This window comes from Candida oxycetoniae (assembly GCF_023343755.2).
Source record: "Candida oxycetoniae strain CBS 10844 chromosome Unknown scaffold22, whole genome shotgun sequence".
NCBI classification, from domain to species: Eukaryota; Fungi; Ascomycota; class Pichiomycetes; order Serinales; family Debaryomycetaceae; genus Lodderomyces; species Lodderomyces oxycetoniae.
The window spans coordinates 63235-79646 of record NW_026055448.1 but is presented as its reverse complement, the minus strand read 5'-3'; the positions used below and the strand labels follow the sequence as shown (position 1 = coordinate 79646).

General features: G+C 38.7%; 5 protein-coding genes across 5 annotated transcripts; 1 reads left to right on the top strand and 4 right to left on the bottom strand. All coding sequences in view use genetic code 12, as the record gives it.

The window, feature by feature from the left end:
- Positions 1 to 109: 109 nt before the first annotated feature.
- Positions 110 to 1990, bottom strand: KGF56_002970 (uncharacterized protein; the record flags this gene model as incomplete). Its single annotated transcript, XM_049324254.1, has 1 exon — positions 110 to 1990. The coding sequence occupies one exon, from the start codon at positions 1988 to 1990 to the stop codon at positions 110 to 112; it is 1881 nt and encodes a 626-aa protein (XP_049179954.1).
- A 1515-nt stretch (positions 1991 to 3505) lies between these two features.
- ANB1 (translation elongation factor eIF-5A) lies at positions 3506 to 4587 on the bottom strand (the record flags this gene model as incomplete). The annotated part of the gene is made up of 2 exons (XM_049324253.1): positions 3506 to 3961; positions 4573 to 4587. The coding sequence occupies 2 exons, from the start codon at positions 4585 to 4587 to the stop codon at positions 3506 to 3508; spliced, it is 471 nt and encodes a 156-aa protein (XP_049179953.1).
- A 1059-nt stretch (positions 4588 to 5646) lies between these two features.
- Positions 5647 to 7512, bottom strand: KGF56_002968 (uncharacterized protein; the record flags this gene model as incomplete). The annotated part of the gene is made up of 1 exon (XM_049324252.1): positions 5647 to 7512. One exon carries the CDS (start codon positions 7510 to 7512, stop codon positions 5647 to 5649), a length of 1866 nt encoding a protein of 621 aa, XP_049179952.1.
- Positions 7513 to 10269: 2757 nt separating this feature from the next.
- On the top strand, positions 10270 to 13329 carry FGR47 (Fgr47p; the record flags this gene model as incomplete). Its single annotated transcript, XM_049324251.1, has 1 exon — positions 10270 to 13329. The coding sequence occupies one exon, from the start codon at positions 10270 to 10272 to the stop codon at positions 13327 to 13329; it is 3060 nt and encodes a 1019-aa protein (XP_049179951.1).
- A 1447-nt stretch (positions 13330 to 14776) lies between these two features.
- Positions 14777 to 15862, bottom strand: KGF56_002966 (uncharacterized protein; the record flags this gene model as incomplete). Its single annotated transcript, XM_049324250.1, has 1 exon — positions 14777 to 15862. One exon carries the CDS (start codon positions 15860 to 15862, stop codon positions 14777 to 14779), a length of 1086 nt encoding a protein of 361 aa, XP_049179950.1.
- Positions 15863 to 16412: the final 550 nt, after the last annotated feature.

The following is a 16412-nucleotide window of genomic DNA, read 5'->3' as shown; positions in this document are numbered from 1 at the left end:
GAATTTGAGACTCTCGATGATTTCTGCTGCCCTTGCCTCTCACCCCTCAAATTTGAGACTCTCGATAATTTCTGCTGCCCTTCTGCCCTTGCTTCTCACCCCTCGAATTTCAGACTCTGTTCTCGATAATTTCTCTTGAGAAAGTAACGCTGTTGGATTGAATCCTTTCTTGAAGTCTCTCTTGTATATTTTCTGCGTTAGATGATACTGGCAGCGACAACAAAAGAACATCTATAGGATCTGGTCCTATTTCCTCGCTTGTATTAGGCATAATAGTGGTAGCATCAGCACTAGCTGCTGCTACCGCTGCCGCTGCTGCCGTTGCTGCCGCTGCTCTTGCTTCTTCTTCTCTATAAGATTTTGCAATGAACAAGACCGCCCAATTAAACAAATCGTTTTTGGTAATGCCCACTAATTTCCACCAAATAATTTTGAAAAACCTACCATACTTCTTGTTAGCCATATCATGGGCTCTTTCCTCTAAATTTAGATTCGCGTACCTTGGATCATTCAAGGTAATGCGAACTCTTTCTGAAATAGGCACTAGTTCTTGTAACATTGCTTGAAGTGAAGGATTGGTGCGAATTTCATCAAGGTCGATGCTATAGTTATCATCGTCGTCGTCTTCATTATTATCCTCTTCTTCTTCTCTTGCTCCTCTTCCTTCTCTTCTATTGTTGTTGTACGTTCCCGAAAGCGCAGAGACATCTCCATCATTGTTTGATTCACCATCCTGATGGTAATCTCTTTTAAATAAATAATCTCTCTTACACATGGGACAGCAAGCACGTCTTCTTGTAACCCATGGATCTATGCATGTTGCATGAAAAACATGGCCGCAAATCAATCCACGGACCATCTCATCCTCATCAATTGTTTCTAAACAAATGGCACAAGCACCAGAATCATAGTGTATACTGCGCGCCTCTTTTTCGTCATCATCATCATCATCATTATTATTATTGTTGTTGTTGTTGTTGTCGTAATTATCATGCTGTTGAGTTCCAGACCCGTTTTTAAATGATTTCCCAATTATGGTCGATTGTGCTGTTGTGCCTTCGTCTGCTAAATCATGCTCTATGTCAGTACAGGTAACAGTACCGCCTAGACTCTTCATTTCTATCTCTTTGTTCAGTTGCGCATCTGTTTCTTCTCTTGTAGTATATAAAGTATTTACTGACTCACCTTCATCAGTAACTCCAAGATTCACAACGAGATCTTCGTCTTTTTCGTCATAATCAGGTTCTTCCTTGATCTTGCCTTCTCTGTTCCTAACATCTCTTTCCTTCCCTCCATTTAACCAATCATAGTAGCTCTTTTTAGGAAATAATTTTTCAACTTCCTCCATGGTCAATTTCTTCATTTTGCTGAACCTTCTATTTCTTCGTCCTCTACCTCTTACCGTTCTTCTTCTCCGTCTCCTATATTCCGAACCTGTAATATTACCCAGTTGGGAAGGATTAGCTAACCTTTGTTCGATAATGTCAGCTCGTAGGTCACGATGATCTCGAATATAGTTTAATTGTTCTTCAATCTCGGTATTTGAGAAAACATGAGCAAATGTATCACCACCACCACCTCTTTGTTCTCCTTCTGACCTTCCAGTAAACAAAAAAGGCGCTCTTGGGTATCCATAAAATATTCCTAATCTTCCTCTGCGTGCTCCGCCGCCATTACCGCTACCACCACCACTTATGGGAACACCCACTATACCATATTTAGACCTAACAAAACACCTCAAGGTAAAATAAACAAATAGTAAAGCAATAAATACCCCTACAGCCAAGGCTAGGATAAAAAGAACTGTTGAAGGTGTACTTCCTATAAATGCAAATGTATGGTTTTCATTACTTGAATCAAAGCTATTTTCGCCATCTTCTGGAGATGGACCAGCCGTATAGAAAGAACCGGCCGAGGAGGAAGGATAAAGTAGTAGGGTAGGTGCTGATTGAAATCCATCATTTGGAACAACTGTTGTCTGTTGACTCATGGTGGAAACCCCTTTTTACTTGGAAATATATCTGTAAATAGTTTGCTGGTCAACAGTAAATAGTTTGTTGGTGTCAATTGCAAATAGTTTGTTGGTGTCAATTGGGTTTTTAAATGTGTTGATAGTATGGTGATGGTATTCAAACATGCATATACCAGTATATGTATGTAAATGCGTTATCCCTACAATAATGTGGGAAAAAAGGATATAAACCCCCTTATTGTCAGCAAGTTGACAACTATTGAGAAAACCGCACGGGTGGTTGAAAACTATTGAGAAAACCGCACGGGTGTGGTTGATTAGTTGGGGAGGACTGTTCCACTATCGAGCAGAGCGAGATAGTTTGTGTTTCTCAAAAGTGTAGCTTCAATGACGTTCCCACCCAATTATCTCTCGATTATGAGGGAATCTTAATTAAGGTTATTTCTCTGTAATATTGGTGCTATATTTGCCCCTTTTTATTGAACAGAAAAGGGGCCACACAAGAAGGTGAGAAAAGGGGCCACACAAGAAGGTGAGAAGTGGGGGAGAGGGAAGGGTGAGAAAAGGGGGGAGGCGGCAGAGTTGAAGAGAAAGTAGTCTCGACGTGACTTCGGTGTAGACTCGTTGTATCAACTGTCTCCTCAAAAGGTGGACTATAGAAACGTAGTGAATTTCAAAACGTAACCCGTGTGTGGATCGATAGCATCTGTGTGGTCAGTGCTGCTCCCAGTCGATAGTGTCGGGGGTTAGGTTCAAATGTGTCACTACAATCGAGTCGCACAAGTAACTACAATAGGTAGAGGGCCATCATAACTAATTCATTTTGATGTCACTACAGTCGATCGCATCGTTATAACATCAGGTCAATTCCTAGTCTCTAAAGTAAGTAGGTGTAGACTCCCTAAAGAAAAAAATCAAACTATCTTGACGCTGTCCCTAATTGAACATTCAGGGTGAAAAAAGTCCCCATACTCGAGGTGCTCTTTTAGACAAAGTGCTATTCGAGGTGCTCTTTTGGACAAAGTGCTATTCGAGGTGCTCTTCTGGACAAAGTGCTATTCTACACATTATTGTCTCAATAATGTCACTAGTCAATTTGCTCGATAGCGTCGCCATTATCAACAAACAAAAGACAAGGCTAATTCAAAATAGGGGCTTTAAAAAAGGACTAAAATAATTAAAAACACGAGAGAGACCCTATCAAGATTATCAGACTCTCAAAACCAACTAATTAAAATCACGAGAGAGACCCTATCAAGATTATTAGACTTTCAAAACCAACTAATGGTATATAGATCCATAAAGAGATAACAAGTATAGATATTTAACTAGTTAGTTTCTATTCTCATTAATAGTTTTTTTAAAATACATCAATCTAATTTTACCATAAACTAAGTTAAATACAGACGTGAAAAGAAAAAAAAAAAAAACTTTTCTTCTCCACGTCCAGTTCTCTCCTTCTTTATTGCTCTCTCGCGCTCTCTCTCTCCCTTTCTCTCTCTCTCTCTCTCTCTCTATTACTCTGTCATCAACTTATTGCTTTGGAGCATCTTTGTAAGAAATAGCAGCTTCTTCACCCATAGCGGAAATGATGGAGATAATCAAATCTTTACCTTCATCAAATTCACTTTGAATTTTCTCACCCAATTCACCCTCAGGAACTTTGACATCATCCTTGGTGTCACCTTCTGGGGTCATCAATGACAAGAAACCATCATCGATATCCAACAATTGAAACTCTTGTCTTCTGACATTAGGAACTTCCATATTGTGGGTAGATGGTGATAAATCTTCCAATTTCTTACCAGTGAATATATCAATTGCAACCAAGTGAACCTTGGCGTGACCGTGCTTACCGGTTTTGGAAGTTGACATATCAACAATCTTACATGGTCTTCCTTTAATGACAACGTGACCGTTTTTTCTCAATGCTGAACATTGCATTGGAAAGGTCAAAGCAGCACCAGCGTCAGCAGTTTCAAATGTGTGCTAAAAAAAGAAGAAAATGTTAGTATACTTAACCATCATAAGCGACACTATCGAGCAAACAACACTATCGAGCAAACAACACTATCGAGCAAAAAACACTATCGAGCAAGCAACACTATCGAGCAGAGCGAGATAGTGGAGCAACATTTTGGATCATCGAGCAAAACTATGTCTGCCGCAGCTAGTGTGCTCCACTATCTTGCTCTGCTCGATAGTGGAGTGTGGAAAGCTTGTGAATTCAGTGTAGTTGAAAAACTTGCGTTTTAACATATAAGGTGATGGAAAAAAAAAAAATAATAATAAAGAAAAATTTGTTTTCATCATTGCTAGAGAAAATCAAGCCTTATTCATCGATAAAAGACACTTTAGGGAATTCACCGATAGAAAGATACACTTGTAACGATGTTTGGTTGATGTTGTTTTTCTTTGGCGTCTTGTCCTCCCGCAATTATAGTTGTCTCACCTTCTGCTCCTCCTACTACTACTGTAACAAGCTATACAATACTGCTATTCAGTACTGCTCCACTAGCTCGCTTCGCTCCATGTGTCGCACCACACTGTAACATAATAAAGATTCATTACATTATTATCAATAAAAGGGTTACACATACGTCTTCTTCAGCCATGGTCGATGGAAATAGTGTTTAATAGTTACAGATACTATAGGTTGAAAATGTTGAAGAAAAGAAAAATTAAAAAAAATTTCTCAGAACCAAAAGAATTTGATGAGAAATGAAAAAAAAAAAAAAAAAAAAAAAAAAAAAAAGGGACGTGTACTTTGTAACAATTGAATAATCGCGGTTCCCTTATATTCGCACGACTTTTAATTAGCCTTTTCTATATTACACTATCGAGCAACAGAAACACTATCGAGCAACAGCAACACTATCGAGCAACAGCAACACTATCGAGCAGAGCGAGATAGTGTTTAACTTCTTCCTCTCAGTAGCTTGTTACAACACTATTGGGCAGAGAGAGATACTGAGAGGAAGAAGGTTGACACTATCTCGCTCTACTCGATAGTGTTGCTAAGAGGAAGAAGTTAAACACTAGCTCTGCTCGATATTGTTGTTCGATAGTGTTAGAGTGTTGAGAGGAAGTAGTTAAACACTATCGAGCAGAGCGAGATAGTGTTGCTAGTGTTGAGAGAAAGAAGTTAAACACTATCTCGCTCTGCTCGATAGTGTTAGAGTAGAGGAAGTAGTTAAACACTATCTCGCTCTGCTCGATAGTGTTAGAGTGTTGTAGTGTTGTAATGCTAGTTTTCCTCTCTTTCATTTGAAAATGGAAATAATAAAAACAATTATAATAATACAATAAGGTCAATCACAATGCTCAGTTTTCTCATCTCTAGTGAGTTATTGGCCCCCCCAAAAAAAAAGAAAAAAGAAAAAAGAAAAGCAAGTCAGTGATGCGCTTGGAATAATTTAGACCTAATTTTATAATTGAGAAATTGAAAATTGTTTGACGCTGTAATTAACACCAAATCAGTTGTCTGTAATACCAAATTAGTTGTCTGTAATACCAAATTAGTTGTCTGTAATACCAAATTAGTTGTCTGAGATTACAAATCAGTTGTCTGTAATCTAGTTGTTCACTGACTCCCCATTATTAAATTTTATGCTTGCACTTTTTCAGCAGGTTCCTCTTTTGAATCGCTACCAGATTCTTCTGCTGCTCGGTCACTATTGGGGAAAATCGTCCTTGCCCTTCTCCTTTTCTAATTTTACATCACTTTCAGTTTCTTTCTCTTCCTGCACCGCAATAGGAGCAATAGGTTCAGCCGTATTATCTAGTGAACCACTTTGTTTTTCCTCTTTTTCTTTTTCCTCTTTTTCTTTTTCCTCTTTTTCCTCTTTTTCCTCATTTTCCTCTTTTTCTTTTTCTTTTTCTGGTAAACCACTAGCTTCATCAACTTCATCACTCCTTCCCTCATTGGCATCACCGTTGGCTTTTTTCAGCTCTTTCTCCCCTTCACTGCTGTTTTCATTCTTCAAGTTAGTGCTTTGCTCGTCACCGCCTCGCTTCTCCTCTTCTTCATCCTCCTCTACCCTATGGTCTATTTCTGGAAAGCTTTGTTCAATCCCACTAACCTCAGATTCGTCATTTTGATTATTGTACACTCCATTCTTAGCTACTAAATGTGTACCACTACTCTGATTGCCATTTTTGGGTATCGATGCCGTCTTCTCAGACACCGCATGTTTCTCATTTTGGATTTCAGTAATAAAATCAGCCCATTTATCTAATAATTCAATACTTCTATCATGTAACTTGAAACTTTCAGGGTACTCCAATTTGGGGTCCCTTATAATACATTTAAGAACCTTGTGGATCTTGGTCTTGCGCAATAATTCTTTGGTCATGGGGAACTCAGATAATCGGTATAATATCAATCTAGCAACCAGTAGCTCATCTCGAGTCGGTTCATCCGCCTTTTTATCGCCATTTTTATCCCCCTCTTTTGACCCATTGGAGGATGTTCTTTGAATAAGCAGCCTCTGTAGCTTACATCTGCACAAGTATAACTGTTGATATTTTTCGTTTTCGCTCACTGATTGTTGTTGTTGTTGTTGTTTGTTGCCCTTGATCGATGATGATGAAATCTCGGCTCCTGCACCTGTTGCATTTGCTGCACTCGCCGTTGTACTCGTGGCCATCGTAGCACTCGTCGACTCTTCTTCGCTGCTACTTTCGGCTTTCATCTTTTTGACTGGTTTATCACTTAAAGTTGCAGCAATCTCATCATCGTCCCCAGCTCGTTTCTTACCATTAGTCGTTGTTGATCGAGACAAAGGTTCTGGAGCTGAAGAAGCAGACAGTTTCTTTTTCTCAGTCTTGGTAATGTTGTTCGACCTTGCGTCTCTTCTCGCTTGTCGTGATGCTGTTGCTGTAGCAGCCACCACCGCCGCCGCCGCCGCTGTTGAGTCGTAACCATCTTCAACATCTCCGTATTCACCTTCGTCTTCAATTTCCTTGGTAGCAAATGACAACGGTTTCTTGATTTTCATCTTGTTCTTTTTGAAAGTAGATGGCTGTTTGCCTTTTCCTTGAACATGTTCCACTTCATCTTCTTCTTGTTGTTGTTGTTGCTGTTGCTCTTCTTCACCCTCATCGCCATCATCTTCTTCATCTTCATCTTCTTCATCTCCACTATCCCTAAACACCTCGATAAAGCTATCGAAAACCAAACCATCAGCTGCAGCAAAAGCCTCTGCGGCCGAGGTTTGTGCTCTCCTCTTCATAAATCTTCGTTCTCTCAAGTGCTTCAAGCTTTTCATTCTCTCCTTTAACCCGGAATCCACTCCTTCCAATTCCTTCTTTACTTGCTGCTCGCTCAAACTCTTTATACTCTTATCGCTCATCCAATAAAAGTCTCCATCTGGTATGAAAATAACACAGTATGGTGTTGATTTCTTTTGGACGCGCAAGACATCTTCTGGAATATATTGAGTTGGTGTTATAAATGATGGCCACCAAGCATAGCCTGCCATTTTACTCTGGACCAATTGTTTTGGCTTGAATTTCGTCTCTGTGGGTCTTGCTGGCATCTTTCTTTCCTAATAATGAGAAAATAACTTAAACTAAAGGAACCAAAGGAACCAGCGACTTCAGCGACTTGGATGACTTCAGCGACTTGGACGACTTTTCTTCTTTTGATGTTGTAGGAGCCTCTTTTTTTTTTCTTTAGTAACTGGTCAATTCCTATGCCCACGACCGACTACTACCACACACCAACTCCAATATTTCCACCTGTGAACAAATACTAACGAGGTTTTTTTTTTTCACTATCTTTGCTCTCCGCAATCCAACCCAAAAATTGAAAAAAAAAACCAATCTAGCAGGGGGGGAGGAGGAGGGAAAAAAAAGGATGTGAATAAATAAATAATGTTGATATAAAAATCTTTCCTTTTTTCCTTAACCTTTTCGTGGTTGATAAGTGGTTTGGGGGGGGAGGTTACTATGAATTAATCTATTTTGTTTGTAGCAAAGAAAGAAGTTAAAGTAACATTTGAGATTTTCAAAAATAAAAAATGTGATTTTTTTTTTTTTCGGTTTTCCGCAAATGGCGCTTTTTTCTTGGGCAATTCCTTCAACTACTGAACCGTTTAGACTATCGAGCACAGCGAGATAGTCTAAATCTCTAAATCTATAGTCTATAGTCTATAGTCTATAGTCTCTAGCCTCTAGCCTCTAATCTCTAATCTTTTGGCTCTAGTCTTTTGGCTCTAATCTTTTGGCTCTAGGCTCTCCCATGTACATTATTATATAGACCTTGAGTTTTCTAACAAGTTTCTCATTAGTTTGTTGTTTGTTGTTTGTTATCCTCTCATACAGTTGCCATTTCTAGCTCATATATGATTTTCTATTGTTTAAAAGAGAATCGGGAAAATTTAACGGCAATCGGAATTTGCTTCTCTATCGAGCAGAGCGAGATAATGGAGCAACTCTTTGTAGCCACTATCGAGCAGCACTGACTACTATTACAATAGAGCTACTATCGAGCAGCACTGACTACTATTACAATAGAGCCACTATCGAGCAGCACTGACTACTATTACAATAGAGCCACTATCGAGCAGCACTGACTACTATTACAATAGAGCCACTATCGAGCAGCACTGACTACTATTACAATAGAGCCACTATCGAGCAGCACTGACTAGCTTTGCACTAGGTAGAGGACTAGCCTTGTTGTAGTCTTGCACTAGGTAGAGGACTAGCCGTGTAGTCCTGTAATAGGTACAGAGTTGGCCTGATTATTCCCATAGATAGAGCATCTGGCCTCATTCCTAGAGCATCTAGTCTCATAAGCTACTAAGCTACTAAGCTATTATGCTACTAGCTACTAGCTACTAAGCTACTAGCTTCTAAGCTACTAAGCTACTAGCTACTAAGCTACTAGCTACTAAGCTACTAAGTTATAAAGTGTTGCTCTACTATCTCGCTCTGCTCGATAGAACAGTTTGAGCCTAGCTAATGTCTCTTTTTAGTATATCCAACTTTGATGACTATCTACTCATTACGCTCTGACAGCTAGAGTGCTGCTCGATAGAGCAGTTTGAGCCTAGCTGATGTCTCTTTTTAGTATATCCAACTTTGATGACTATCTACTCATTACGCTCTGGCAGCTAGAGTGCTGCTCGATAGTGTCATTGTATGCTTTGTTTTCCTTTTTTTTTCTTTTATTAATGCATATCTTGAAAGAGAAAAACAACCTCTATCAAACGCCCTCTGCACTATTGACCAGAGCTGTCATTAACACTTGCTGTTATTAACACTTGCTCGCTGCGCTCTCTAGAAAAGTAATAGTAGCTCATGAGCTCTAGAAAAGTAATAGTAGCTCGCTGCGCTCTCTAGTGGAGAGGTCATAATAGTTCGCTGCGCTCGCTGAAGTAGTCTTTTGGAGGTATATAACCAAGCAACTTACTCTCTACTGTAGCTCGCTGCGCTCGCTGAAGTAAAACGCTTTACTCTTGACTCTAGCACCGTGTCAGCTAGTCTTGTAGAGGTATATAACCAAGCAACTTACTCTCTACTGTAGCTCGCTGCGCTCGCTCAAGTATTAGCTCGCTGCGCTCGCTTGTTTGATTGCGAAAAAACATTTTGTTAATCAAAATCTTTTTTCTTTTTTCGCAACCTTTAAAACTACATTACTCTTATTCAACCACCACTAGTATAAACACATTTACCCACAGTTCTCTCTTCAAGGTATCATAGCTTAGCTTATAAGGCTGATCAAAAATATCGCAAATCTCTTGGCTTGCCTCTTTTCAATTTCACTTTCAAATATAGTATCGGTGCGAGTAAACTACTCACGCAACAGCCAATGTAAAATTCCTTTTTTTTTTTAAACTCGTCTCCATGAGTTCTCTTAATTTAAACTTGCACATTCTTTACTTCAACTTCACAATCGTTACATTCTGTACCCACAGCTGCACCACAGTCCTACTCGCCAAAACTACTTCTCCTGATAGCCTTCTGTTCTATTCTCTACCCTCCATCCCAAGACCAATTTTAACAATCAATTCAAAGATTCTACAAGCATAAAAACCACCAGCTTTTATTCTCAATTTTTTTTTTTTTTTTTTTTTTGCAATAATACTTCAAAGAGGGAAGGAACCTAATCACTTCTTTAACAAGGTGAGGTTTTCTTCTTTAACAAGGTGAGGTTTTCTTACATCTTGTGAGAAGATTTGAATAGAATCTGTACTTGTTATAGAGCCAGATACTAATTCAGCTGAGATAAGGAGTAATTCACACACCGAGAGGGACTTGGAGATTGATATTTTTTTTTTTACCAAGAAATGGATCATTCATATATACGAACTTTTAAGAGGCCAGTAAGAATACCAACTAAAGAAGAACTAGCCGCTATATTTAACCCGCCACCTCTTAAGAAGCAAAAGACAAGCTTATCCAACTCGACCAAAAAACCATCAAAAAATTTACGGGAGCATGGTGATAACACTAATAGGTTCCAATCTCCTCAACCGAATAAATATTTAGATGCAAAAGTTGACCATTTGAATAAGCGACAACAAGCACTTTCTAATGCACCACTTTTGAACTCTGTACCAGTGAATATTATTCCTATAATCCACCCACCTTCCATTACTACGGACTTTTTCACCGATGTTACTACTGATTTAAGTGATTTGAATTTGTTGAAGCAGGTTCATGGGATAATCGAGAAATTCCCACCCCCTATCCCACCTCCTATACCTAAAAGTAGGACGCCGCCAACGACAAAAGTAACAGGAAAAGATCCCGTTTCGAGGCGAAAACCGCTACTACCACCACCACCACCATTATCCTCTACATCTGCAAATAATTTTGATGATGCAAATGATGAGGACGGTGGGAATGGTAAAGGTGAAGGTCAAGAAGAAGGAGAAGGAGAAGGAGAAGCTGAGGAAGCTGACATAGAGGTAGAGGCTGACGTAGACGTAGACGAAGAAGAACAAGAAGAAGACGATGACGAAGACGAACTAAGTGAATTTGAAAAGGGAGGTATCATGGTGCCTTTTATATACCCGCCACCTCCAGTGGTTGATTTTGATACCTTGCCCTATTCCCTAGCTTCGTTTAAAAAGAGATTCAAGGAACAATTACTGAAGCAATTTCCCAAAAATGGTGAAGTAGGGGAAAAGGACTCTACTAGTAATGATAAAAACTCGCCGTTGACGTCTACTCCAACAATGACTCCAACTCCAACTCCTACTCCAGCTACTGTACCCGAGCCCGAAGTTGCGCCTGTTCGAAGAAGAGGAAGAAAACCCAAGATGGCGCAACAACCATTTACAACAACTCCCGTGAAAAAGGAAACAAATACAACTTCTAAGCAAAGAGGGTCAAAGGATGTAACCAAATCAAAATTGCCAGTTCAAAATGAAGCCTCATCATCACAACCACCACCACCACCACCACCTACCCCACCTTCTTCAGACAAGGAACGGATACAAGTACAACAGCTGAGCTCGCAACCACCATTGCCGGCCCAACCATCAAACAAGGTGTGGATACAAGCGCCGCCTTTACCTTTTCCTCCGCCTAACTTCATGGCATACCCTTTATCTGCACAATACTCTTCTTTGACACCTGAAGAAGTATTCGAATCTTTTATTGAGGCTAATCAAAATCTACCCCGTACAGACATGGTGGTTGCTAGTGCTGCGGGATCGATTGCGGACATGAGATTACAGGCTAAAGAAGAAGGGTTTTGCTTCAAAGAGCATGAAAAGTTGTTTAAATTGAATAAAGATGAGAATGGGATTGATGCAGGTCAATTGGAAACGAAAGAAAAGGTGAGTGATGAAGAAAGTGCAATGAATGAAGGAGAGCTAGAAATGAAAAAGTATTACGAAAATATTAGTAACGAAACGTACAAAGATCAATATGAAGAAGAGTGGAAGACCGAGGATATATTTGACCAAAAGTACATGGACCCAATTTTCACTAAAGTTGACCCTAGATATAGCAATATGAGGAAATCGGCAGGGAAAGTAAAGTTCGCCAAGAGAATGGTTGAGAATGAGTATAGCTATCCAAATGAAGCTATGAAAGGATTAGAGAGAATCAATAGGACAGAAGTATTTCCCACCCATTACCGAGAGATTACTTTAACCACGGGAAGCAATAAACAAAGACGGAGAAAGAATTTGAAAAAATCATTAGAGAATTATATTGATTTTGAAAAAAGCAACGGAGAAGATATATACCATTCCAAAAAGTATCATCTTCTACGCCGGTTGAAGAATTTGCAAAATTGTAATATTGGATATACTACGAGCCCGATTAGTGTGGGGGATTCCGAATTGAGCAATTTCATGGAACACTTTCAAGTTGAAAGAGATTATTCATTAGTCAAGTTAAAACTTTTTGAAAAATATGAACTTTTAAAAAACTCGCTTGGTTTTTATCACGATTCAAATTATGTTTATAAACATTTAAATTTGATCCTTATTAATAAATTGGAAAAATTGAAAAATTTCTTTGAGTACCAGCGTGATTTGTTTCAGGAGTGTTTAGACCAGGATGACAAGAAAAGGGATATCTTTAATATCGAGAGCAAGGAATCATCTAAATTGTTTGGTGGAATAACTAATGTTATTTTGCAGGAACAACAACAACAACAACAGCTACTATTTCTACTACAACAACAGCAGCAGCAGCAGCAGCAACAACAATCAACCGAAGGTAAACATGGTGGCGGTATATCCAAATTAAACCAACTGTCATCAAAAACACATACTAATAATAAAATACCAATAGTGCATGACTTCATGCCCCTCATAACGCAAAGGGAATTCTCGATAATAACAAGCGATCTTCCCCGCAAACAAAAATCCGATGTGAAAGCATCTTCGTCGGCAATGAAGCATAAGATCTTCAATAATCCGTTATACGATCGAGTCATGATTACTTCTGGATCAGACACAAATGCAAGTGATAGTAATACCATCACCTCTGCTTCTGGGTCAAGTCCCAATCATCCATTAAAAAGAAGAGGAAGAAGAGCTGCCACGTCGACATCAGCTGCAAATGGAGCAGCCGCTGCCTCAGCAACAACAATACAAACATCATCATCATTAAGTGCTGCAGCTGCGGCAGCTGCATCATTGAGTGGATCAGACAGGAATGGCCCACTCAATAGTATGCCGTTTCCTTATGATCTTGACTCTGGAAGTATTGGCATCAAAGGAGATAAATTTGTAGACGGAAACTTGGAACAGAAATATTCCGAGACTGGATTATTGACAAAGATTACTAAACACTTTTGTGGGCCAATGGGCGCCAAGTCTGATGAATTGATCAATGATTTGAAATCAATGGGTATTGAAACAAGATGGCCTATAGGCAAGTAAAAAAAAAAGGAGACTACTGTGTAAGTTACTATTGTAAAAAAGAAACTACTGTGTAAATTACTGTTATCGAATGGAGAGGAGAGGGGAGTGGTAGGATATTTGAGGAATTCAACGATTTCCTTTAATTTGTCAAACGATGCTAATTGCATTGATGTCCTATACTGTACCAGAAGAAAAAAACTCATTGCAACATAAAGAGGCCAATACCACACACTTTTCTCTACAATAATCGGTGTTCTGTCCTTGATATCAGTACAGATTATAACTTGTTATATTTTGTTTTATTTTGCCTTTATTTGGTGTAGTCTATGAAAATTAAAAAGGGTGGTTACAGTTGCAAAAAAAAAAAGATGACATCCTTAGGGGGCTGCTCATTTTACAGCCCCCTAAGGATGTCAATCAGGTTTTAGTTACATCAACTTCAAAAGATGATGGTCATCATGTATCATAAAAAGATCTAGTTTTGGTTTCAATTGCGCTTTTAGATCCCTAATACATTTTTTCTTCTAGTGGAGTTTAAGAAATCTTCATGAGTAGTCTATGTGCTACTATTGACACTATCTGACTTTGCTCGATAGTGGAGCACATAAGCTCCTATTGACACTATCTCGCTTCGCTCGATAGTGTCTCATATCACTTATTTTATTCAATAGTTTAAGCAATATCAAACATTATTCATAGACTCTTGTGGTATTTCTCTTTGACGTGTATTGCTAGAGGACTTGATCTTCCTTTTTTTCTTTCTGTGATCCATAAACTATTTTGCAGCCTTTTGCAGCCTCTGTGTGGTAGCGAAAATTGAATGACGTAGCATTCACGATATACAACTTGTCTAGATACGTTTTCTTCTTTTCCGCATCTCCTTTACGTAGACGAGTTTTATCGCGAGTGTGTCATTATCACCAGAATGATTGTGCTACATGATTAGATATAGGGCATAAAAAAATACGACAAAACTATAAAACTAAACTACTATAAAAATGTAAAAACTGTAAAACTGTAAAACTGTAAAACTGTAAAACTGTAAAACTGTAAAACGATAAAGCGATAAAACAATCGGCTAAAACAAAAGCATTTAATCAATTGTTGAAAAAAAGCACCCCGTTTGATTCTCTCTCTTGTCTCTCCATTTCTTGTGATTTCCCAATTCAACAGTCAATTTGATTGTGTTTGTTTCTTCTTCTTCTTCTTCTTCTTCTTCTTCTTTTCTATTTGTTGCTCCCTGGCCTAGTTGTCATGAAATTATAAAGAATAACACAATTCAAGTGAAGTGAAAGTATATATAAAAAAAGGAGCAACAACAACAGCAACAAGATACAACAAAAGTCCTCTAAAGGAAGAGACTTTGTTGAAAAGCTTCATTCCTCAAAAACCATATCAACTTTATCAATATAGGGAGAGAAAAGCAACCCCTGATATATATATATCAAGATGAACCCTACTTTTCCTAGTATTCTTCAAACTGGGAGTACAAGGCAATCAAAACATTGACACCACCCAAGATGTAAGGTAAAGTACCCAACGTTGAAGCAAAAGTATGGTACAATCCCAAATGGATCAAGGATTTATTCCATAAGCTGCTTAATAAACACTCACTAGTAGCAAATTGCAAAATAGTGCTTTGACCAACGAAATAATAAACCAATAATTTAGCAAGGGCAAAGATGAATGGATCAAATGAATAAACTCTAAATAAATATTCATCGTCTTCGATTTCAATCACCCTTGATGTGAAATTAACAAAATAAGATATGATCGAAGGTAACAAGACAGCCAAAATTGTCCAAGTAATACCGGTGACAATTGCTTTATAATCGAATAAACCTGTGATTTCCAATGATGGAATTGTCGAGGTAGCTAAATATGGTATGTTATCATGTAATAATTGATGGAATAGTTTATTCTTATTGAGTGGAACGATTTTGGTAAAGTTATATAAAAAGACGATAAATTCCAATCCAATTTCAAGATAGTTTAATGTTACTGTTGAAGATAACTGGTCTCTTAACTTTTCGGATGTTTCCAATGATGTTATTCCTACACAATCGGTAAATTGGTAGAATTTATCAATTGCATCTTCGCTTCGGGCGAGTATTGGGTCAATAATTGTCTCTTTTAAATTTAAGGGGGGAGGTGCGTTATAATCCTTGTCTTGCTCCTCATCGTCATCCTTATCTTCCTCTTCCTCCTCGTCCTCCCCATCCTCATCCTCATCCTCGTCCTCGTCCTCGTCCTCATCCTCATCCTCTGCCTTGTCGTTCTCTTCTTCTTCTTCTTCTTCCTCTTCTTCTTCTTCTTCCTCTTCAGCTACGACTCCTTCTTCAACAATAGTGATTTCCTCCTCATCTACTTCGTTTGCACCGGATTCTTCCAAAATCTTCTCCACCAAAGCAATATCCTTGGAATTTTTAGCCAAATAATTGTCCAACTTCTCGACCAAGACTTTTTTGTTATCCTTTGTTACCGTATGAACACCAATCTTTTTCAAGAGGTCTCTCAAATCGGCTTTTTTGTACTTGGAAAACCTCGACATTTTATCTTTAACCTTTGGAGTTTGCTTCCTTGACTTTTTCTCTTTTTTCGCTGCGACTCTTGCTGAATTGAAACAGTAATAGATAGATACAATTACCTACTGTTACTGTTACTACCTGCTGTTACCTGTTGTTACCTTCTATTACCGATGGTTGGCAATTGAAATTTGGGTTTGAATATCAAAACTCTCTGTGTTGATGGTTTGACTAAATTTTTTTTTTTTTTTTTTTTTTTGTTTTGGTTTCGTTTTTTTGCGCTGGGCTTCAGTTGCGGCGGGGGCGGGGGGCCGTTAAAACGCGGCGGAACCGCTCGACACTATCGAGCGGAGAGAGACTAGACGAGTGAAACGAGTCTAGTCGATAGTAGATAGGTCAATACTATCGACACTATCGACACTATCGAGCGAAGCGAGATAGTGGAGCACTCTGACTGACACTAAAGTAGAGATATCATCACACTATCGAGCAGAACGAGATAGTGTCAGTCAGAGTGTGTCAGTCAGAGTTGCTCGATAGTGTCAGTCAGAGTGTGTCAGTCAGAGTTGCTCGATA